The sequence below is a fragment of the Saimiri boliviensis genome, chromosome 4 (genome assembly GCF_048565385.1).
Source record: "Saimiri boliviensis isolate mSaiBol1 chromosome 4, mSaiBol1.pri, whole genome shotgun sequence".
Classification (NCBI taxonomy): Eukaryota; Metazoa; Chordata; class Mammalia; order Primates; family Cebidae; genus Saimiri; species Saimiri boliviensis.
In genome coordinates, this window is record NC_133452.1 from 135,256,536 (window position 1) to 135,279,830 (window position 23,295).

Here is a 23,295-nt window from a genome sequence, read left to right on the forward strand (position 1 = left end):
ATACTGACTCTTATTCATCTCACCCACATATAATCTATCCACACATTCTATTGGCTGTATCTGCAAAAATATGTTGTAGAACTCACAAGTTGTTACCACTGTTAGGATCACCACTCTGGTCTGTCCCTGTCATCATAATTGCTTGCTTGGATTATTGAGGTAATCCTCTGGTTCCTCCCTTAACCTTTAGTATATTCTCAACATGGAAGCTAGAATAACCCATTTATAATACAACTCAGATCATACCACTTATTACCTGAAAATCTTCCAACGGTTTTCATATTACTCGGAAAGAAAAAGCCTAGTCACAAGACCTAAAGATCAGTGCTCTCCACCTTAGTACTACTGATGTTTTTGACTGGATCATCCTTTGTTGGGGGTGCTGTCTTGTGCATTGTAGGATATTTAGAACCATCCCAGGGCTCTATCTACTAGGTGACAATAGTGCCTCCTCTCCAATTGTGAAAATCAAAATGGCTCCGGACATTGCCAGATGTCTCAATGGAGACATAATCATCTCGGAGCAGTTGCTTTTTATGAAGCATAATGTTTGAGACTGGAGTTACAAAAAAACACAATAAAAGGTTCTGGCCATAGGAGTTTGTACTATATTTGAGAAGGCAAGTTAAATTCCTTAAAAACAAAGCAAAATACTACTTTAAAATGCACTTAGGGCACAAGTCAGTAAATAACCAAGGAAAGGCAAGTGAGTGCAGTGAGGATTGAAGGTGGGGCATGCATTCCGGGTAGGAGAAGTGGAGAAGGCTTTTCAGAGGAGGAGCAGGGGCTTCATCTCACCATGGTAGGTGCCTATTAAAGTCCAGGAGAGCTGCTTCAAACAAAGATGTTGATGGGGAAACGTGCATGGCAAATATGGGGGCCATGACAAAAGGCCAGAATTCAATGCATCTTAAACTTTGTTTGGGGCACAGTGAAGACAACTTGAATAATATAGTAACACACAGACGACTTCCCATGATTCTTTCTGTTTCCTTTCCTTTTCCCTCAGGATCTTTTCAGAGTTTTTGTATTTGCCTTGAATTTAACCTGTGTCTCCTGCCTTAGTAAGAGGAATGAGCAGTGGTTCAAAGGATGTAACTAGCTCCTGCATTCCTCTCTAGCTGAAGGTGACAATGGAGACTTCCAGCAATCCAGCCCCAAGTTTTTAGGCCCAGAAGGTGTTCCGCTTCTCCTAATGTAAATGACACTACTGGTCAGATTGAGTGACTGCCCATGATTTTCATTTTCTGTCTCACATCTTTGCATTTCCATTTGCCTTTGCTTCAGTAAAATGCCCTTGTTGTTCTCTCTACCCTATCTTAGCCCTCTTCCACCCTCAAGGCTTAGCACAAGCTCCACCTCCTCCAGAAAGCCTTCCGGAGCTTCCTCTTACTTCCCAGACCCCTTATAGTTTGCATCAGCATGCATGACCTTTCTTACATATTGTTCTTCATTTTTTACTTCAAAAGTCATTTTTTTTGAAATAAATTAATATATACTGATTATGGAAAATTGGGAAATATGGAGTACATAGAAGATAAAAAGCCTATCCATAATCCAGCCAACCAATACTGTTATTAACCACCTTCAATCTTTTAATATATTCCCTTTTGCACTCCTTTCATATGTCAAAAATTGAATATTTTTAACATAGCTGAGTGCATTATGGTCTCTGCAAATTTATGTTTTCACTTTGCTTTAGCCGTCTCACATTATAATGACAGAATTTCTGTTATTAAAGGTTTCTTATAAAGAGAAAAAAGTAATTTATATTTATTGATCATCTGCTAACAACTAGGCACTGTAGTACCGACAAGATACATGTGTAGTCAACTGTATAATTTGTTATAATTTTCTTAACTATTGCTTTTTCTTGGATATCTGGGTTATTTTAATTTTTTAAAAAAGTAATAAAAATAACATTTTAAGAGACAGGATTACTTTTCTGTATTCTTACCTTTTTCTTTATATATATATATATATATATATATATATATATATATATATATATAAAATTGTGTTTTAGGTTTTGGGGTACATGTGAAGAACATGTGAGATTGTTGCATAGGTACATACATGGCAATGTGGTTTGCTGCCTTCCTCCCCATCACCTATACCTGACATTTCTCCCCATAATATCCCTCCCCAGCTCCCCACCCCCCACTGTCCCCCCCTTAGTTTCCCCTCACAGACCCCAATGTGTGATGTTCCCTTCCCTGTGTCTATATGTTCTCATTGTTCAATACCCACCTATGAGTGAGAACATGGGGTGTTTGATTTTCTGTTCTTGTGTCAGTTTGCCAAGAATGGTGATTTCCAGGTTCATCCATGTCCCTACAAAGGACATGAACTCATCATTTTTTATGGCTGCATAGTATTCCATTGTGTATATGTGCGACATTTTCCCTGTCTAGTCTATCATCGATGGGCATTTGTTGGTTCCAGGTCTTTGCTATTCTAAACAGTGCTGCAATGAACATTCGTGTGCACGTGTCCTTATAATAGAACAATTTATAATCTTGTGGATATATACCCAGTAATGGGATTGCTGGATCAAATGGAATTTCTATTTCTAGGTCCTTGAGGAATCGCCACACTGTCTTCTACAAGGGTTGAACTAATTTACATTCCCACCAACAGTGTAAAAGTGTTCCTATTTCTCCACATCCTCTCCAGCATCTGTTGTCTCTAGATTTTTTAATGGTCACCATTCTAACTGGTGTGAGATGGTATCTCAATGTGGTTTTGATTTCCATTTCTCTAATGACCAGTGATGATGAGCATTTTTTCATATGTTTGTTGGCCTCATATATGTCTTCTTTTGTAAAGTTTCTGTTCATATCCTTCACCCACTTTTTTTTCTTGTAAATCTGTTTTAGCTCTTCATAGATTCTGGATATCAGCCGTTTGTCAGATAGGTAGATTGCAGAATTTTTTTCCCATTCTGTTGGTTGCTGATTCACTCTAATGACTGTTTCTTTTGCTGTGCAGAAGCTCTGGAGTTTGATTAGGTCACATTTGTCTATTTAACTTTTGTTGCCAATGTTTTGGTGTTTTAGTCATGAAGTCCTTGCCTATGCCTATGTCCTGAATGGTTTCGTCTAGGTTTTCTTCTAGGATTTTTACGGTGTTAGGTCTTATGTTTAAGTCCTTAATCCACCTGGAATTAATTTTAGTGTAAGGTGTTAGGAAGGGGTTCAGTTTCTGCTTTCAGCACAGGGCTAGCCAGTTTTCCCAATACCATTTATTAAACAGGGACTCCTTTCCCCATTCCTTGTTTTGTTGGGTTTGTCAAAGATCAGATGGTTGTAGATGTGTGGCATTGCCTCTGAGGCCTCTGTTCTGTTCCATTGGTCTATATCTCTGTTTTGGTGCAAGTACCATGCGATTTGATTACTACAGTCTTGTGGTATAGATTGAAGTCAGGTAGTATGATGTCTCCAGCTTTGTTCTTTTTGCTTAGAATTGACTTGGCTATGAGGGCTCTCTTTTGGTTTCATATGAAGTTTAAGGTGTTTTTCTCCAGTTCTGTGAAGAAGGTCATTGGTAGCTTGATGGGGATAGCATTGAATGTATAAATTACTTTGGGCAGTATGGCCATTTTCACAACGTTGATTCTTCCTAACCATGAACATGGAATGTTTCTCCATCTCTTTGTGTCCTCTCTTATTTCACTGAGCAGTGGTTTATGATTCTCCTTGAAGAGATTGTTCTTTACATTATTTGTTAGTTGTATTCCTAGTATTTTATTCTCTTTGTAGTAATTGTGAATGGCAGTTCATTATTGATTTGGCTCTCTTTAAGTCTGTTACTGGTGTACAGGAATGCTTGTAATTTTTCACATTGATTTTGTATCCTGAAACTTTGCTGAATTTGCTTATCAGTTTCAGGAGATTTTGGGCTGAGATGATGGGGTCTTCTAAATTTACAATCATATTGCCTGCAGATAGAGACAATTTGACTACCTCCTTTCCTAATCGAATACCCATTATTTCTTTTTCTTGCCTGATTGCTCTGGCTAGAACTTCCAGTACTACATATTGAATAGGAGTGGTGAGAGACGGCATCTTTGTCTAGTGCCAGATTTCAAAGGGAATGCTTCCAGTTTTTGCCCATTCAGTGTGATATTGGCTCTGGGTTTGTCATAAATAGCTTTTATATTTTGGGATATGTTCTGTCAATACCTAGTTTATGGAGGGTTTTTAGCATAAAGCACTGTTGAATTCTGTCAAAAGCCTTCTCTGCATCTATTGAGATAATCATGTGGTTTTTGTCTTTGGTTCTGTTTATGTGGTGAATTATGTTTATCGACTTGTGTATGTTGAACTGGCCTTGCATCCCTGGGATGAATCCTACTTGATCATGATGGATAAACTTTTAGATGTGCTGTTGCATTTCTTTGGCCAGTATTTTATTGAAGATTTTTGCATCTATGTTCATCATGGATATTGGCCTGAAGTTTTCTTTTCTTGTTTAGTCTCCGCCGTGTTTTGGTATCAGATGATGTTGGCCTCATAAAATGATTTGGGAAGGATTCCCTCTTTTTGGATTGTCTGGAATAGTTTCAGAAGGAATGGTACCAGCTCCTCTTTGTATGTCTGGTAGAATTCGGCTGTGAACCCATCTGGACCTGGGCTTTTTTTGGGTGGTAGGCTCTTAATTGCTGCCTCGACTTCAGACCTTGTTATTGGTCTATTCAGGGTATCGGCTTCTTCTGGGTTTAGGCTTGGGAGGATGCAGGTGTCCAGGAATTTATCCATTTCTTCCAGATTTACTAGTTTATGTGCATAGAGTTGTTTGTAATAATCTCTGATGATGGTTTGGATTTCTGTGGAATCTGTGGTGATATCCCCTTTATCGTTTTTTATTGCATCAATTTGGTTATTCTCTCTTTTCTTTTTTATTAATCTGGCTAGTGGTCTGTCTATTTTGTTAATATTTTCGAAATACGAGCTCCTGGATTTATTGATTTTTTGAAGAGGTTTTTGTGTCTCTATTTCCTTCAGTTCTGCTCTGATCTTAGTTATTTCTTGTCTTCTGCTAGGTTTTGAGTTTTTTTGATCTTGCTCCTCTAACTCTTTCAATTTTGATGATAGGGTGTCAATTTTAGATGTCTCCTTTCTTCTCATGTTGGCACTCATTGCTATATATTTTCCTCTAGAGACTGCTTTAAATGTGTCCCAGAGATTCTGGTATGTTGTGTCTTCATTCTCATTGTTTTTGAAGAACATCTTTATTTCTGCCTTCATTTAATTGTTTATTCAGTCAACATTGAAGAGCAAGTTGTTCAGTTTCCATGAAGCTGTGAGGTTCTGAGTTGGTTCCTACATTCTGCATTCTAACTCGATTGCACTGTGGTCTGAGAGACTGTTTGTTATGATTTCCGTTCTTTTGCATTTGCTGAGGAGTGATTTATTGCCAATTATGTGGTCAATTTTAGAGTAGGTGTGAAGTGGTGCTGAGAAGAATGTATATTCTGTGGATTTGGGGTGGAGAGTTCTGTAAATGTCTATTAGGTTTGCTTGTTCCCGGTCTGAGTTCAGGTCCTGGATATCCTCATTAATTTTCTGTCTGGCTGATCTGCCTAATATTGACAATGGAGTGTTAAAGTCTCCCATTACTATTGTATGAGAGTCTAAGTCTTTTTGTAAGTCATTAAGAACTTGCCTTATGTATCTGGGTGCTCCTGTATTGGGTGCGTATATATTTAGGATCGTTAGCTCTTCTCGTTGCAGTGATCCTTTTACCATTATGTAATGTCCTTCTTTGTCTCTTTTGATCTTTGTTGCTTTAAAGTCTATTTTATCAGAGATGAGAATTGCAACTCCTGCTTTTTTTTTGCTCTCCATTTACTTGGTAGATCTTCCTTCATCCCTTTATTTTGAGCTTTTGTGTATTCTTGCATATAAGATGGGTTTCCTGGATACAGCACACCGATGGGTTTTGGGTTTTTATCCAATTTGCCAGTCTGTGTCTTTTCATTGGGGCATTTAGTCCATTTACATTTAGGGATAGTATTGTTATGTATTAATTTGATACTGTCATTTAGATGCTACCTGGCTGTGTTTTTTTTTTTTTTTTTTTTTTTTCATTAGTTGATGCAGATTCTTGATTGTGTTGATGATCTTTTACCATTTGTTATGTTTTTGGAGTGGCTGGTACTGGTTGTTCCTTTATATGTGTAGAGCCTCTTTCTTGGAGTTCTTGTAGAGCAGGTTTGGTGGTGATGAAATCTCTGAGTACTTGCTTCTTTGCAAAGGATTTTATTTTTTCTTCACTTATGAAGCTTAGTTTGGCTGGATAGGAGATTCTGGGTTCCCGACCTTTCTCTCTGGCTACCCTTAGCATTTTCTCTTTCATTTCAACCCTGGTGAATCTGACGATTATGTGCCTTGGGGTTACTCTTCTTGAGGAATATCTTTGTGGTGTTCTCTGTATTTCCTGGACTTGAATATTGGCCTGCCTTGCTAGGGTGGGGAAGTTTTCCTGGATAATATCCTGAAGAGTATTTTCCAGCTTGGATTCATTCTCTTCGTCACATTCAGGTACACCTAGAAAACATAGATTAGGTCTTTTCATATAGTTCCACATATTTTGAGTATTTTGTTCATTCCTTTTTGCCCTTTATTCTCTGTTCTTGCCTTCTCCTTTTATTTCATTGAGTTGATCTTCGATCTCTGATATCCTTTCTTCTGCTTGGTCAATTCGGCTGTTGAAACTTGTGCATGCTTCGTGAAGTTCTCGTGTTGTGTTTTTCAGCTCCATCAATTCAGTTATATTCCTCTCTATGTTGTCCATTCTCGTTAGCATTTCTTCCAATCTTTTTTCAAGGTTCTTAGTTTCTTTGCATTGTGTTAGATCATGTTCTTTTAGCTCACTGTAATTTCTTACTACCCACCTTCTGAAGTCAGAGTCTGTCATTTCATCACACTCCTTCTTCATCCGGTCTTGTTCCCTTGCTGGTGAGGAGCTGTGTTCCCTTTTAGGAGGAGAGGTGCTCTGATTTCAGAATTTTTCATCCTTTTGCACTGATTGCTTCCCATCTTTGTGGGTTTATCTATTTGTTGTCTTTGTAGTTACTGTCTTTCAGACTGGGTCTCTGAATGAGCTTCCAGTTTGTGGATGCTGAAGATACTTTTTTTTCTTTTCTTAAGCTTTCCTTCTAATAGTCTGGCCCCTCTGCTGTAGGACTGCTGAGGGCCTCTCCAGGTCCTGCTTGCTGAGGGATCACCTGCAGCAGCTGCGGAACCATAAGGGTTGCTACCAGTGTCCTCTTTTGCTATCTTTGTCCCAGAAAGATGCTCGCCAAATGTCAGTCCATTCTCTCCTTTATGAGGTGACTCTTTGGATCTATGGGGGTCAGGGGGCTGCTTGAGGGGACCGTCTGTCTTTTATTGGGGCTCAAGTTCTGAGCTGTGAGCTCCATTGTTCATTCAGAGCTGCTGGGCAGGTACGTTTAGGTCTGCCGCAGCTGAACTCATAAACCGCTTTTTGTTGCCAGGTGCTCTGTCCCGGGGAGTTAGGGCTTTATGAGTTTCTGTTGTGCTGCTGCCCTTTTTGTTTTTTCTTTCAGGGCTGCTCTGCCCAGGTAACAGCTCACCTAGTCACTGTCTGCCTGCAGAAGCTTTGCTGAGCTGCTGTGGGTTCCACCCAGCTGCCATGTGATCTTCCCTGCAGTCCTGTTTATATGGACATAGTTAGAACTGCCTCGGCAATGGTGACCCCGCCTCTGTTATGGCAGACTCTTTCTGTTGTGGCGGGTTGCCTCAGCAATGGCGGGTTGCCTCAGCAATGGTGGGCTGCCTCTATAGTGGTGGAGAGTCTCTGTAATGGCTGACGCCACTGCCTCACAGAGCCAGACCATTCTGGGTTCAGCTGTGCTTGATGTGAAACATTCAACCCAGAGCGTTTTCAATTACTGTTTTTGTTGTCATTGTTGTTGTTGTTGGGGGGGCGGGGGTGGGACCAACCAATCCTGATAACCTGGCTCCCTGACTCAGAGTCTTTTTTTTATTTTTTAAGTTGAACGAACCAGCGTTCCCGTCACCTGTTGACAAGGCGCCAGGATCTCCCATGCTGCGACTCACTGAGCCGGCTCAAACAGCGGCGCCGATGTTCCTGGTGTTTTTTTTTGCCTAGGAATCTCCTGGCCTGGTTCACTATTTCAAATGAATGGGCAACTCTGCCATCTCAGGGCTCCAATTGCCAGCTAAGAGGGCTCCCAGAGCAGTGGCTTTTGAAATGCGTTATCCACTCATCCTCTGCACTTTCACTGGGAGCTGAAGTCCTGAGCTGTTCTTAGTTGGACATCTTCCCAGCAGTCCCAATCAGTAGCATTTCTATCTGCTCATAATGAGTAAGCAGAGAACCAAATCAAGAAGGCAATTCTATTCACAATAACCACAAAAGGCAAACTCCTGGGAACAAATTTAACTAAAAAGGTGAAAGATCTCTGGAGGAAAAACTACAAAACACTAATGAAAGAACCAGTGGATAATGAAAATGAGTGGAAATACATCCCATGCTCATGGACTGGAACAAATAATATCATTAAAATGACCATACTGACCTAAGCAAGCTACAGCTTGAAAACAATAATTATCAAAATTTAAAGTCATTTTCCAGAGAATTAGAAAAAAATTCCTAAAATTGTTATAGCATGAGAAAGGAGCCTGAATGGCCAACACAGTCATAAGCAAAAACAGACCAAGCCAACTACATAAATAACAAGAAAACAAAGCTAGAGGCATAACATTACTAGACTTCTAGTTATACTACAAAGCTATAGTAAAAACAGCATAGTACTAGTATAAAAATGACTGCATTGATCAGTGGAATGGAATAGAGTACCCAGGATTAAAGCCAATATTTTCAGCCAACTAATCTTTGATCAATTTAACAAGAATATACCCTGGGGAAAAAACATACTTTTCAATAAACAGTGCTGGAAAAAAAATATATTGCCATATCAAAAGAATGAACCTGGACACATATCTCTCACCATATACAAAATCAACTCAAGATGGATTAAGGACTTAAATGTCAGACCTCAAATTGTAAAAATGCTAAAAGGAAATGTATGGAAAATTTTTCTGGAAATTAGGCTAGGCAAATAATTTATCACTAAGCTCTCAAAATCATAGGCAATAGAAAGAAAAACAGTCCAACTGGACTTAGTTAAACTAAAAAGCTTCTGTACAGGAAAGAAATAATCAACAGAGTGAACAGGCAACCTGCAAATTGGTAGAAAATATTTGCAAATGGCACTGACGGTTGACTAATATTTATAATTTGCAAGGAACTCAATACCAAAAACAAAACAAAACAAAACAAAACAAAAAAACCCATTAAAAATGGGCAAAGGACATTTTTTTTTTTTTTTTGAGACGGAGTTTCGCTCTTGTTACCCAGGCTGGAGTGCAATGGCGCGATCTCGGCTCACCGCAACCTCCGCCTCCTGAGTTCAGGCAATTCTCCTGCCTCAGCCTCCTGAGTAGCTGGGATTACAGGCACACGCCACCATGCCCAGCTAATTTTTTGTATTTTTAGTAGAGACGGGGTTTCACCATGTTGACCAGGATGGTCTCGATCTCTCGACCTCGTGATCCACCCGCCTCGGCCTCCCAAAGTGCTGGGATTACAGGCTTGAGCCACCGCGCCCGGCGCAATGGACATTTTTAAAAGAATACAAATGGTCAAAAAGCATGACAGAATGCTTAACATTACTAATCATCAGAAGAATGCAAATTGAAACCACAATGAGATATCACCTTACACTAATCAGAATGATAAATCATTAAAACTACTAAAAATAATGTGTTGGTGAGGATGTGGAGAAAAGGGAATGCTTACACAATTTTGATGGGAATGTAAATTAGTGTAACCTCTGCGATGGTTAACATTGAGTGTCGACTCCATTGGGTTGAAGGATGCAAAGTATTGTTCCTGGTTGTGCCTGTGAGGGTATTGCCAAAGGAGAACAACATTTGAGTCAATGGGCTAGGAAGGGCAGACCCACCCTCAGTGTGATTGGGCAGCATCTAATTAGCTGCAAGCTTGGCTAGAATAAAGCAGGCAGGAAACAACGGAAGAGCAGATTTGTAGAGTCGTCTGGCCTCCATCTTTTGCCAATGCTGGATGCTTCTTGTTCTGGAACATCAGGCTTGCAAGTTCTTCAGCTTTGGGCCTTTGGACTTACACCAGTGGTTTGCTAGAAGCTCTCAGGCCTTTAGCCACACACTAAATTCTGCACTGTCAGAAGTCCCTACTTTTGAGATTTTGGGACTTGGACTGATCCACCACTGGCTTCCTTGCTCCTTACTTTGGAGATGGCCTATCATGGGACTTTACCTTGTGATGTGTGAGTCAATTCTCTTTAATAAACTCTCTCTCACGCATATATTCTATTTGTTCTGTCCCTCTCGAGAACCCTAATACAACCTCTATGGAAAACACTATGGAGATTACTGAAAGAACTAAAAATAGAGCTACCATACAATCCAGCAATCGTATTACTGAGTATCTACCCAAAAGAAAAGAAATTGTTTTGTTAAAAAGACATTTGAATTTGTGTGTTTTTCACAGCCCTAGTCACAATAGCAAAGATATGGAATTAACCTAGGTGTCCATCAATGGATGACTGGATATTCTATATATACACAGTGGAATACTGTTCGGACACAAAAATAATGACATCATGATTTTTTTTCAGCAATATGAATAAAACTGAAGGCCATTTTCTTAAGTGAAATACCTCAGACACAGGAATACTGTGTACATATGGACATGGTGTGATAATAGATACTTGGAAGGATAGTAGTGTGGAAGAGGTGTGAGGTATTAGAAATTATTTAATTGGGCCGATGTGGTGGCTCACACCTGTAAATTCAGCACTTTGGGAGGTCACGGTGGGAGGATCACTTGAACCCAGGAGTTGGAAACCAGCCTGGGCAACATAGGGAGACTTCTGAAAAATAAAGAAGATTGCCTGAGTTTGGGAGGTTAAGGCTGCAGTGAGCTGTGATTGCATCACTGCGACAGAACGGACCTGTCTGAAAAACAAACAAACCAACCCCAAAACAAACAAACAAACAAACAAACAAAAAACACAGAACAAACAAGCAAACAGAAAGGCAGTGAGGATGTTCTGTGAAGGTGCAGGGCAAAGAAGCGATAACCTCGGAATCTGGAGGAAGAATCCTCTGAATCATCACCATGGATGTCAGCATGTGGACAGAGATATATTCAAGAGTAGAAACTTGGAATGCTGGGAAGATGGCCGCCTAAGAACAGCTCAGGACTTCAGCTCCCAGTGCAAGTGCAGAGGGTGAGTGGACGCCACATTTCCAGATGAACTCTTATTGCCCACAGCCCAGGAGAGACCCAGGCAGAGGGGTCGCCAGTGTCACAGTCCCAGCCGGTGCAGCTGTTTTGGCCCCCGTGGGGCTGATTCCGCCCGCGTGGCTGCTGTGACCACGCCCTGTTGCTGCGGTTCTCCGGACAAAAGCCACTGGTCTGGGAGCCCTCTTAGCCAGCGATCAGAGCACTGAGACGGCAGAGTTGCCCATTCTTCTGAAATAGCGAGCCAGGCCAGGAGATTCCTAGGCAAAAAATCCACCAGGAGCCGGCGCCGCAGTTCGAGCCGACTCAGTGAGTCGCAGCACGGGAGATCCCGGCGCCTTTTCAACAAGCGACTGGAACGCGGGGTCGTTCAACTTAAAATAAAAGACTCTGAGTCAGGGAGCCAGGTGATCAGGCTCGGTTGGTCCCACCCCTCCCCCCCCCAACAACAACGAAAACAAAAACAGTAATTGGAAACCCTCTGGGTTGAGCCCTTCAAACCAAGCACAGCTGAACCGGGACGGTCTGGCTCGATGGGGGAGGGGCTTCCGCCATTACTAAGACTCTCCACCGCTACGGAGGCAGGCTGCCGTTGCCGAAGCAACCCACCATTGCTGAGGCAACCTGCCACAAGAGAGAGAGTCCGCCATAACAGAGGCAAGGCCACCTTTGCCGAGACAGTTCTAACTACGCCCAGATAAACAGGACTGCAGGGAAGAGCTCAGGGCAGCTGGGCGGAGCCCACAGCAGCTTAGCAAAGCCCCTGTGGGCAGGCAGTGGTTAGGCGTGCTGCTAGCTGGGCGGGTCAGACCTGAAAGAAAAATCAAAAAAGGCAGTAGTGCAACGGAAACTCATAAAGCTCCAGCTCCCTGGGACAGAGCACCTGGCAACAAAAAGTGCTTTATGAGTTCAGCTGCAGCAGACCTAAACATACCTGCCCAGCAGCTCTGAATGAACAACAGAGCTCACAACTCAGGATTTAAGCCCCAATAAAAGATAGACTGTCTCCTCAAGTAGCTCCCTGACCCCCATAGATCCAAAGACTCACCTCATAAAGGAGAGAACGGACTGACAGTAGGCAAGCATCCTTCTGGGACAAAGATAGTAGAAGAGGAAACTGGCAGCAACCCTTACTGTTCTGCAGCTGCTGCAGGTGATCCACAGGCAAGCAGGGCCTGGAGAGGACCTCAGCAGCCCTACAGCAGAGGGGCCAGACTGTTAGAAGGAAAGCTTAAAAAAAAAAGAAGAAGAAGAAGTAACTTCAGCATCCACGAACTAGAAGCTCACTCAGAGACCCAATCTGAAAGACAGTAATTACAAAGACAACAGGTGGATAAACTCACAAAAATGGGAAGAAACCAGCGCAAAAAGGAAGAAAACTCCCAAAACCAGAACACCTCTCCTCCTAAAAGGGATCACAACTCCTCACCAGCAAGGGAACCGGACCGGATGGAGAAGGAGGGTGATGAAATGACAGAATCAGACTTCAGAAGGTGGGTAGTAAGAAACTACAGTGAGCTAAAAGAACACGTTCTAACCAAACGCAAAGAAAATAGGAACCTTGAAAAAAGATTGGACGAATTGCTAACGAGAATGGACAGCATAGAGAGGAGTATAAGTGAATTGATGGAGCTGAAAAACACAACACGAGAACATCATGAAGCATGCACAAGCTTCAACAGCCGAATTGACCAAGCAGAAGAAAGGATATCAGAGGTCGAAGATCAACTCAATGAAATAAAAAGAGAAGGCAAGAACAGAGAAAAAAGCCCAAAAAGGAATGAACAAAATCTTTAAGAAATGTGGGACTATGTGAAAAGACCCAATCTACGTCTGATAGATGTACCTGAATGTGATGAAGAGAATGAATCCAAGCTGGAAAATACTCCTCAGGATATTATCCAAGGAAACTTCCCCAACCTAGCAAGGCAGACCAATATTCAAATCCAGGAAATACAGAGAACACCACAAAGATATTCCTCAAGAAGAGCAACCCCAAGGCACATAATCGTCAGATTCACCAGGGTTGAAATGAAAGAGAAAATGCTAAGGGCAGCCAGAGAGAAAGGTCGGGTTACCCACAAAGGGAAGCCCATTAGACTCACAGCAGATCTCTCAGCAGAAACCCTACAAGCCAGAAGAGATTGGGGGCCAATATTCAACATCCTTAAAGAAAAGAACTTTCAACCCAGAATCTCCTATCCAGCCAAACTAAGCTTCATAAGTGAAGGAAAAATAAAATCCTTTGTGAACAAGCAAGCACTCAGAGATTTCATCACCACCAAACCTGCCCTACAAGAACTCCTGAAAGAGGCTCTACACATATAAAGGAACAACCAGTACCAGCCACTCCAAAAACACACCAAATGGTAAAAGAGCATCAATACAATCAAGAAGCTACATCAACTAACCAACAAAACAGCCAGGTAGCATCAAAATGACAGTATCAAATTCACACATAACAATACTATCCCTAAATGTCAATGGACTAAATGCCCCAATCAAAAGACACAGACTGGCAAATTGGATAAAAAGCCAAAACCCATCAGTGTGCTGTATCCAGGAAACCCATCTTACATGCAAGGATACACAAAGGCTCAAAATAAAGGGATGGAGGAAGATCTACCAAGCAAATGGAGAGCAAAAAAAAGCAGGAGTTGCAATTCTCATCTCTGATAAAATAGACTTTAAAGCAACAAAGATCAAAAGAGACAAAGAAGGACATTACATAATGGTAAAAGGATCACTGCAACAAGAAGAGCTAACGATCCTAAATATATATGCACCCAATACAGGAGCACCCAGATACATAAGGCAAGTTCTTAATGACTTACAAAGAGACTTAGACTCCCACACAGTAATAGTGGGAGACTTTAACACCCCATTGTCAATATTAGACAGATCAACCAGACAGAATATTAACAAGGATATCCAGGACCTGAACTCAGACCTGGAACAAGCAAACCTAATAGACATTTACAGAACTCTCCACCCCAAATCCACAGAATATACATTCTTCTCAGCACTACCTCACACCTACTCTAAAATTGACCACATAATTGGCAATAAATCACTCCTCAGCAAATGCAAAAGAACGGAAATCATAACAAACAGTCTCTCAGACCACAGTGCAATCGAGTTAGAACTCAGAATGCAGAAACTAACTCAGAACCTCACAGCTTCATGGAAACTGAACAACTTGCTCTTGAATGTTGACTGGATAAACAATGAAATGAAGGCAGAAATAAAGATGTTCTTCAAAACCAATGAGAATGAAGACACAACATACCAGAATCTCTGGGACACATTTAAAGCAGTCTCTAGAGGAAAATATATAGCAATGAGTGCCCACATGAGAAGAAAAGAGAGATCTAAAATTGACACGCTATCATCAAAATTGAAAGAGCTAGAGGAGCAAGATAAAAAAAAACTCAAAACCTCGCAGAAGACAGGAAATAACTAAGATCAGAGCAGAACTGAAGGAAATACAGACACAAAAACCTCTTCAAAAAATCAATAAATCCAGGAGCTGGTTTTTTGAAAAGATCAAAAAAATAGACCACTAGCCAGATTAATAAAGAAGAAAAGAGAGAATAATCAAATTGATGCAATAAAAAACGATAAAGGGGATATCACCACAGATTCCACAGAAATCCAAACCATCATCAGAGATTATTACAAACAACTCTATGCACATAAACTAGTAAACCTGGAAGAAATGGATAAATTCCTGGACTCCTGCATCCTCCAAAGCCTAAACCTGGAAGAAGCCGAAACCCTGAATAGACCAATAACATTGTCTGAAGTCGAGGAAGCAATAAAGAGCCTACCACCCAAAAAAAGCCCAGGTCCAGATGGGTTTACAGCCGAATTCTACCAGACATACAAAGAGGAGCTGATACCATTCCTTCTGAAACTATTCCAGACAATCCAAAAAGAGGGAATCCTTCCCAAATCATTTTATGAGACAAACATCATCCTGATACCAAAACCCGGCAGAGACTCAACAAGAAAAGAAAATTTCAGGCCAATATTCATGATGAACATAGATGCAAAAATCTTCAATAAAATACTGGCAAACCGATTGCAACAGCATATCAAAAAGCTCATCTACCATGATCAAGTAGGATTCATCCTGGGGATGCAAGGCTGGTTCAACATACGCAAGTCCATAAACATAATTCACCACATAAACAGAACCAAAGACAAAAACCACATGATTATGTCAATTGATGCAGAGAAGGCTTTTGACAAAATTCAACAATGCTTTATGCTAAAAACCCTCAATAAACTAGGTATTGATGGAACGTATTTCTAAACAATAAAAGCTATTTACAACAAACCAATAGCCAATATCATACTGAATGGGCAAAAACTGGAAGTATTCCCTTTGAAATCTGGCACTAGACAAGGATGCCCTCTCTCTCCACTCCTATTCAATATAGTACTGGAGGTTCTAGCCAGAGCAATCAGGCAAGAAAAAGAAATAAAGGATATCCAAATTGGAAAGGAGGAAATCAAATTGTCTCTATTTGCAGATGACATGATTGTATATCTGGAAGACCCCATCATCTCAGCCCAAAGTCTCCTGAAACTGATAAACAACTTCAGCAAAGTCTCAGGATACAAAATCAACGTGCAAAAATCACAAGCATTCCTATACACCAGTAATAGACTTCAAGAGAGCCAAATCAAGAACGAACTGCCATTCACAATTGCTACAAAGAGAGTAAAATACCTAGGAATACAACTAACAAGGAACGTAAAGGACCTCTTCAAGGAGAACTACAAGCCATTGCTCAACGAAATAAGAGAGGATACAAACAGATGGAGAAACATTCCATGTTCATGGTTAGGAAGAATCAACATCGTGAAAATGGCCATACTGCCCAAAGTAATTTATAGATTCAATGCTATTCCCATCAAGCTACCAATGACCTTCTTCACGGAACTGGAAAAAAACACTTTAAACTTCATATGGAACCAAAAGAGAGCCCGCATAGCCAAGTCAATTCTAAGCAAAAAGAACAAAGCAGGAGGCCTCACATTACCGGACTTCAAACTATACTACAAGGCTACAGTAATCAAAACAGCATGGTACTGGTACCAAAACAGAGATATAGACCAATGGAACAGAACAGAGACCTCAGAGGAAATACAACATACCCACAACCATCTGATCTTCGACAAACGTGACAAAAACAAGCAATGGGGAAAGGATTCCCTGTTTAATAAATGGTGTTGGGAAAACTGGCTAGCCATGTACAGAAAGCAGAAACAGGACCCCTTCCTGACACCTTACACCAAAATTAACTCCAGATGGATTAGAGACTTAAACATCAGACCTAACACCATAAAAACCCTACAAGAAAATCTAGGCAAAACCATTCAAGACATAGGTGTAGGCAAGGACTTCATGACCAAAACGCCAAAAGCAATGGCAACAAAAGCCAAAATAGACAAATGGGACCTAATCAAACTCCACAGCTTCTGTACGGCAAAAGAAACATTCAGTAGATTGAATCGGCAACCAACAGAATGGGAAAAAATTTTTGCAGTCTACCCATCTGACAAGGGGCTGATATCCAGAATTTACAAAGAACTAAAGCAGATCTACAAGAAAAAAACAAACAAGCCCATTCAAAAATGGGTGAAGGATATGAACAGATACTTTACAAAAGAAGACATACAGGAGGCCAACAAACATATGAAAAAATGCTCATCATCACTGGTCATCAGAGAAACGCAAATCAAAACCACATTGAGATACCATCTCACACCAGTTAGAATGGCGATCATTAAAAAATCTGGAAACAACAGATGCTGGAGAGGATGTGGAGAAATAGGAACACTTTTACACTGTTGGTGGGAATGTAAATTAATTCAACCATTGTGGAAGACAGTATGGCGATTCCTCAAGGACCTAGAAATAGAAATCCCATTTGACCCAGCAATCCCATTACTGGGTATATATCCAAAGGATTATAAATCATTCTACTACAAGGACACGTGCACACGAATGTTCATTGCAGCACTGTTTACAATAGCAAAGACCTGGAACCAACCCAAATGCCCAACGATGATAGATTGGATAGGGAAAATGTGGTATATATACACCATGGAATATTACGCAGCCATCAAAAACGATGAGTTCACGTCCTTTGTAGGGACATGGATGAACCTGGAAACCATCATTCTCAGCAATCTGACACAAGAGCAGAAAATCAAACACCGTATATTCTCACTCATAGGCAGGTGTTGAACAATGAGAACACATGGACACAGTGGGGGGAGCACTACACCCTGGGGTCCATTGGGGGGAAATGGGGGAGGGACGAGGGGGTGAGGAGGTGGGAAGAGAGCATGGGGAGAAATGACAGATACAGGAGAGGGGACGGAAGACAGCAAACCACACTGCTTTGTGTGTACCTATGCAACAACCTTGCATGTTCTTCACATGTACCCCAAAACCTAAAATGCAATAAAAGAATAATAATTTTAAAAAAAGGAGTAGAAACTTGTATTATTTTCATTAAAGTGCGAAGCATCCAAGGAAGCAAAACTTCCATTATTCCCGCCCCCATCATGCTTACCAGTGCTCCCTTCCTAATTCACACTTCCTGTCCTCCAGTCTGCGTGGACTCCCACTTCTCTCCTACAGTCTCTGGACTCTGTCATACGAGTTTCCCCCACTAAATGGCCACTCCATCCTCCCATCGGTTCCAAACACTGGAAGCCACGCCCACTCTCTCATCCCCCAACGCGGCACCTTCCATCCCTTGAGTATCCTCTGGTCCATCCTTCTTTCCACTCTTATTCATTCCCACCATTCTCGCTTTACTTCCCTGTCTCCTTGTTTCCCCCATCCTCTCTGCTTTTGCTAAGGTCTCTTCCGTTAGATTTGAGGCTCAACCGGCTCCCCAGAGCCTCTTGTTTTATTCCTGCTGTTTCAGGGCTAACCTCTGTCAGCACCGCTTTGCCCCAGCTCTATGGAAACCACTGCTGTTCTCCGAAAAGGCAGCGTTAAGATCACCAAGGTCTGACCTCCTGTGCATGTTAGAGGGGCCCAGGGCAGGGGGCAGCGGATGAAGCAGAGGGAGAAGCGGAGCCTTCCGCGTCTCCATGGCAGCGGTGGAGAGTCCCTGTCAGGCGCTCACCAGGGGCCCCTCCCCCTGGCCAGCCAGCTCCTGGCGTTCCGTTGGGAAGGCGGGTGCAGGCTGGGCAATTGAGGATGGGTGTAGTTTTCGGGCTCAACAGCGACCACGGTTGCATTTTCTTACTCTTCAAGGGTCTCTCAACATCCCATATCTTAGCTACTCATAAAAGCGTGCTGCAGTAGGCTCATTTTTTCGGGTAAGAAGGCTGAAAAGTTAGACGACTTGCTCCAGGTCCCGCTGAGTGTTACCAGCTCAGCCCGGTGAACCGGATTTAGAGCAGCTGCTCGCTTCCTGCGCTGTTACTAGCTTGAAAGAAGGGCACAGGGTTAGCCGAAATAAAGAAGATTCAATAGGCAGTGGGCGGCATCTTTGAAATCTGAAGTGTGCACTGAGATTCCACCTCTTGCTTTTCTCATCCCCCAAGGACCAATCCAGGAATCTTTGGAGCAGCAAGCCCAGTCAGTTCCTCTTCCTTCCCTTTTTCTCCATGCCCCCCAGGACCTCTGCTTCTTAGTGGCCCTGATGTATCTGAGTTCTGTCCCTTTTTCTCAACCATTTTCTCTTCCCACCCTTTCCTAGTCCGCCTTGCCTGGGAAGAATTAAGGCCAGTGAGAGCAGACACTTGAGAGGCAGAGAGGCTGGCAATGGACATGCACACACTCCCATTTCCAGGACTGAGTTGGAGCTCTTGTACAGAGTACAGTGTCTCCTCGTGAGTCCTACCTCCCTTTCCTGGCCCCTGTGTGAGACCGTGAGATCCCCACCTGCTAGGTTCTCCAAGCCCTCCCTGTGGCACTGATCTGTGAATCTCAGAGAGCTCAGGGAGGAGCAGTAAGGTGGGGGACCAGGTTGCCATAGGAGGAGTTGATGGGGGGAATCAGTAAGTATAGGCTGTAGGAGTAAGCTCTTAGTTGGAAGGTAAAGAGACTGGTCGGAATGCACAGACATGGCTTTCCCTATAACCAGGTAATTTTCCTCTGGGGTATTTTTTGTTCTTTCCCTTTTATTTACCTAGTGCTTCAGCCTGCCTTATTCCCTATCTCTCTCTCTCTCTCTCTCAATTCTCTTCCATCTGACTCCTACCCTTTCTCCTTGATGCCCCAGTCACTTCCTACTTCAATTCTGCACAGCTGAAGAATGAGGATACCTCTGGTAGCAGATACCATCAGGTGCTGGGGTGTACTATATCGAGTGGGTCCCATGGGGTTGGGGAAGTTAAGGTAGGGAGTGTCAGGGGAGAAAGACTGGAAGGAGAAAGCCTTAAGGACAGAGCAGTAGGAATTCAAGAAACAGGCCAGGGCTTGCTCAAGGGCAAGGACAGTTATGAGCAGAGGAGATGGTTCTTAGGTTTGGGGAGGTAGAATGAAGTGGAGGGCTCAATATGGGGGTCACTGATGGTCTCCCCTCAGCTTAACTTTTTACTGTCTTTATCCTCCACAGGTTAGCCATGGCGTCCATGCACTCTGCACCCGGAGTTCAGGTGAGAATGTGGCCTCCTGACTTCCCCCTGTATATTTTCATCCTCCTGTTTCTCTTTCCCATTCTCACTTCTGTGGTAACTGTGTGTGTGTGTGTGCTGTGTGTGTGTGTCTTCCTTTTCCTTTTTGCTCTTTGAGCCTGTATTCAGCCATCTTTTTCTGTATTCAATTCCCACAAGCCTGACCCTATCTTTTCTCTCAAATCCACAGTTTTGACTGATGTCTCATGATGAAACTGGGACTGTTTGGATCACATGATTGGTTTTGATATGTGAGAACATGAGATGTGGGAGGGACCAGGGCAGAATGATATGGTTTTTCTGTGTCCCCACCCAAATCTCATCTTGAATTGTAACTCCCACAATTCCCACCTGTTGTTGGAGGGATCCAGTGGAAGGTAATTTAGTCGTGGGGCAGGTCTTTTTCATGCTATTCTCATGATAGTGAATAAGTCTCATGAGATCTGATGGATTTGAAAAGAGGAGTTTCCCTGCACAAGGTCTCTCTCTCTTTGCCTGCTGCTACCCATGGATGAAGTGACTTGCTTCTCCTTGCCTTCCGCCATGATTGTGAGGCTTCACCAGCCATGTGGAACTGCAAGTCCAATTAAACTTCTTTCTTTTGTAAATTTCCCAGACTCAGGTATGTCTTTATTGGCAACATGAAAATGTACTAATACACTCAGTGAGCAGGGTTTATTTATTTGGCTGTTCAGCAGGTAGAAGCAACAGGAGCACACTGGCCAGAGAACTTGGCTGGGCCAAAGCAGGCCTGGTTCTAATTCTGACTCAGCTGCTAGATTGCTTTGTGACTTTGGACACATTATAATCACTCTAGACCTTTGTTTTCTCATCTCCAAAATCATGAGACTGGACCAGATGAACTCATTTTCCTGCTCAAATCCCCCAGTGAATCTTGATGCTGTGATTCTACTTGTTAAAAGTGTTGGGCATTTTATTTATTCTCTCTGCAGTTGGCCCCATTTTCTCTTTTGGTCACCCTCTGTCTGCTTTTCATGCCATTCTTCTCTTTCTTTGTATCTTGCTGCCCCTTCCCTGCCCAAGTGTCCCTTCTTGTCTTTTAGTCTCTTATGGGTCTCATGCTTATGTTCTCATGCCATTCCAGGAGCTGCTGACATTGGAGGAGATGGCAGTCAGTTTCTCTTAGGAAGAGTGGGCATGTTTGGACTCTGCACAGAGGGCCTTCTACAGGGATGTTATGTGAGAGAACTACAGAAGTCTGACTTCTGTGGGTGACTTCATTTCTCTTCCCTGTTTCCAAAGTCTTATTTGCTGCTTATAGAATTTCAGCATTACTCAGTAAGAGCATCCTCGCTGGTTCTCCAACGCTCAAAGTAGGGGATACTGAGCAAGGATTACTTGATGTGGGAGTGGCCTGATAATGTAGGATATTTTTGGTCATTACAGGTTGGACATTCCTAATCTGAAAATCAAAAATCTGAAATGCTTCAAAATCTGAAACCAAGTGCTGATATGATGCCACAAAATTCTACACTCGACATCTTTGCTTTCTGATGGTTCAGTGTACACAAACTTTATTTCATGCACAAAATTATTAAAAATTTTATGTGAAAATACCTTCAGGTTATGTGTATAAGGTACATGTAAAACAAGTGAATTTTATATTTAGACTTGGGTCTCATTCCCAAGATATCTCATGGTATATGCAAATATCCCAAAATCTTAAAAAAAAAAATCAAAACACTTTTGGTCCCAAGCATTCTGGATATGGAAAACTCAACCTCTGTTATTCTCAAAGATATTTCTAGAAATCAAAGGTATTTATAAGGGGGCATTTAGCGAGAAACACTTCCATATAATTCCTTCTAGAAATCTAGACTCTTTCAGAGTAGCAATCTGCCTTAATTTGTTAAAGATTTTAAGAAAGTCATGTCAGGGTAATTATAATGAAAGACTTCAGGAGACTTAACTGACTTTTGTCACTCAGATCAGAGTACACAAATTCATTATCAGAAACAAGTTGTCACCAGCTGTTTTGTAGGGCAGGCTTTCAGGCATACTTCCCTTTTCTGTAACTCCCGTTCCTCTCATTGTTTTTGCCTTTCTCTCCTATTTTTTTATTCTTTCTTCTTCCTTTATATTCTTTTTTCTTTCTTCTTATTCTTTTTTCTTTATTTTCCCACATTTCCCCTCTTTTCTTTCTCTCTCTTACTACATTCTTGGCCATGAAACTTTCAACCTCTACTCTCACCCAAAAGCACATAACAGTTTTTTCTTTTCATTGCATTTTAATTACAAACATACTTTTGTTTTCTGCATAGTCCCATGGTATATGATAGGAAATCCAGGTACATTAATGGTCTGTGTAAAATAAACAGGCTTTGAGAGTGGGAGATATGATTCTGGTTAGAGAGAGGAAGACATCTAAGTCCATCAGCTTTCAGGTATTTCTCTCATTCACCTTAGGGACAGTATCTTTAGTGGGTGCCATGAGGAGGTTGAGGCTGCGTGGATCAAGAAGCAGGGATTTGTAACAACTGTAATCATATCCTTGGCTTACCAGTCCCATATTTCTGATATTTGTATTAAGATTGTAATAGAGTGATTTATTTGATTCCCACGACATTTTCATTTATTTTAATTTCAGACTTCCCACGAAATCTTCTATGGGTCCACTATTAGTGCATACATATTACCACTTGCACGGGAGGTTTCACAGATAAATAAGATATGGAGGTTACCTTTTGGCTGGCAAGACAAGAAATGTCACCTGTTTAACATTGAAGGCTGAATATGCTTAATGACAAATGAGACTTCTAAGGCAAAGTGTGGTCTGTGGACTAGCACTGGTATCCAAACTACTTGATGGGATAAGAACATCGACTGAGAGAAAGTATTTAAGAAACTTTTGTAGCAACTGGACATTGCCACAGTAGACAAGCCCGTGGTCAATGGACTTAACTCACTGAACAAAGAACAAAACAGAACCCATGGTCCTTCACCACGTAGGAGGTTGGTCAGAATGGTGGAAGAAACTATAGGGAAAGGAGCAGGACTTCTGAAAGGCCATAAGTCTTCTCTGCAGAGCTTCCGGGGCAGAAGGCGAGGAGTAGGTACAAGGGAGTGTAGGGGAATTTATCTTAAACAGTCTTGTTTACTTATGTTGACCAGGAGCTGATCTTTAATTATTCACGCACGTGACTGTTCCCTGAAAGGGGGAACAATAAATTGTAATCAGTTAATTACCCGCTGATTGTGTATGCTGCAGGCTTTTGGTATTATGTCTACTCCGAATAAAAGCAAGCAGCTCCAGCTTGTTGTGGCTGCTGCGCCTTGGCC

General features: G+C 41.9%; 1 protein-coding gene across 3 annotated transcripts in view; it reads left to right on the forward strand.

Annotated features, from left to right (window-relative positions):
• UBD (ubiquitin D) overlaps positions 1–21,473 on the forward strand; it is a 43,353-nt gene extending 21,880 nt beyond the window's left edge. For all 3 annotated transcript variants that reach the window (XR_012517397.1, XM_074398373.1, XM_074398374.1), the window contains 2 exons: positions 19,938–19,977; positions 21,101–21,473. Coding sequence is in view for 2 of the 3 variants with exons in the window: in XM_074398373.1 (XP_074254474.1) it covers positions 19,938–19,977; positions 21,101–21,231 (171 nt within the window). In the remaining variant the exon portion in view is untranslated. The remainder of the gene's footprint in view (positions 1–19,937; positions 19,978–21,100) is intronic.
• The last annotated feature ends 1,822 nt before the right edge of the window (positions 21,474–23,295 follow it).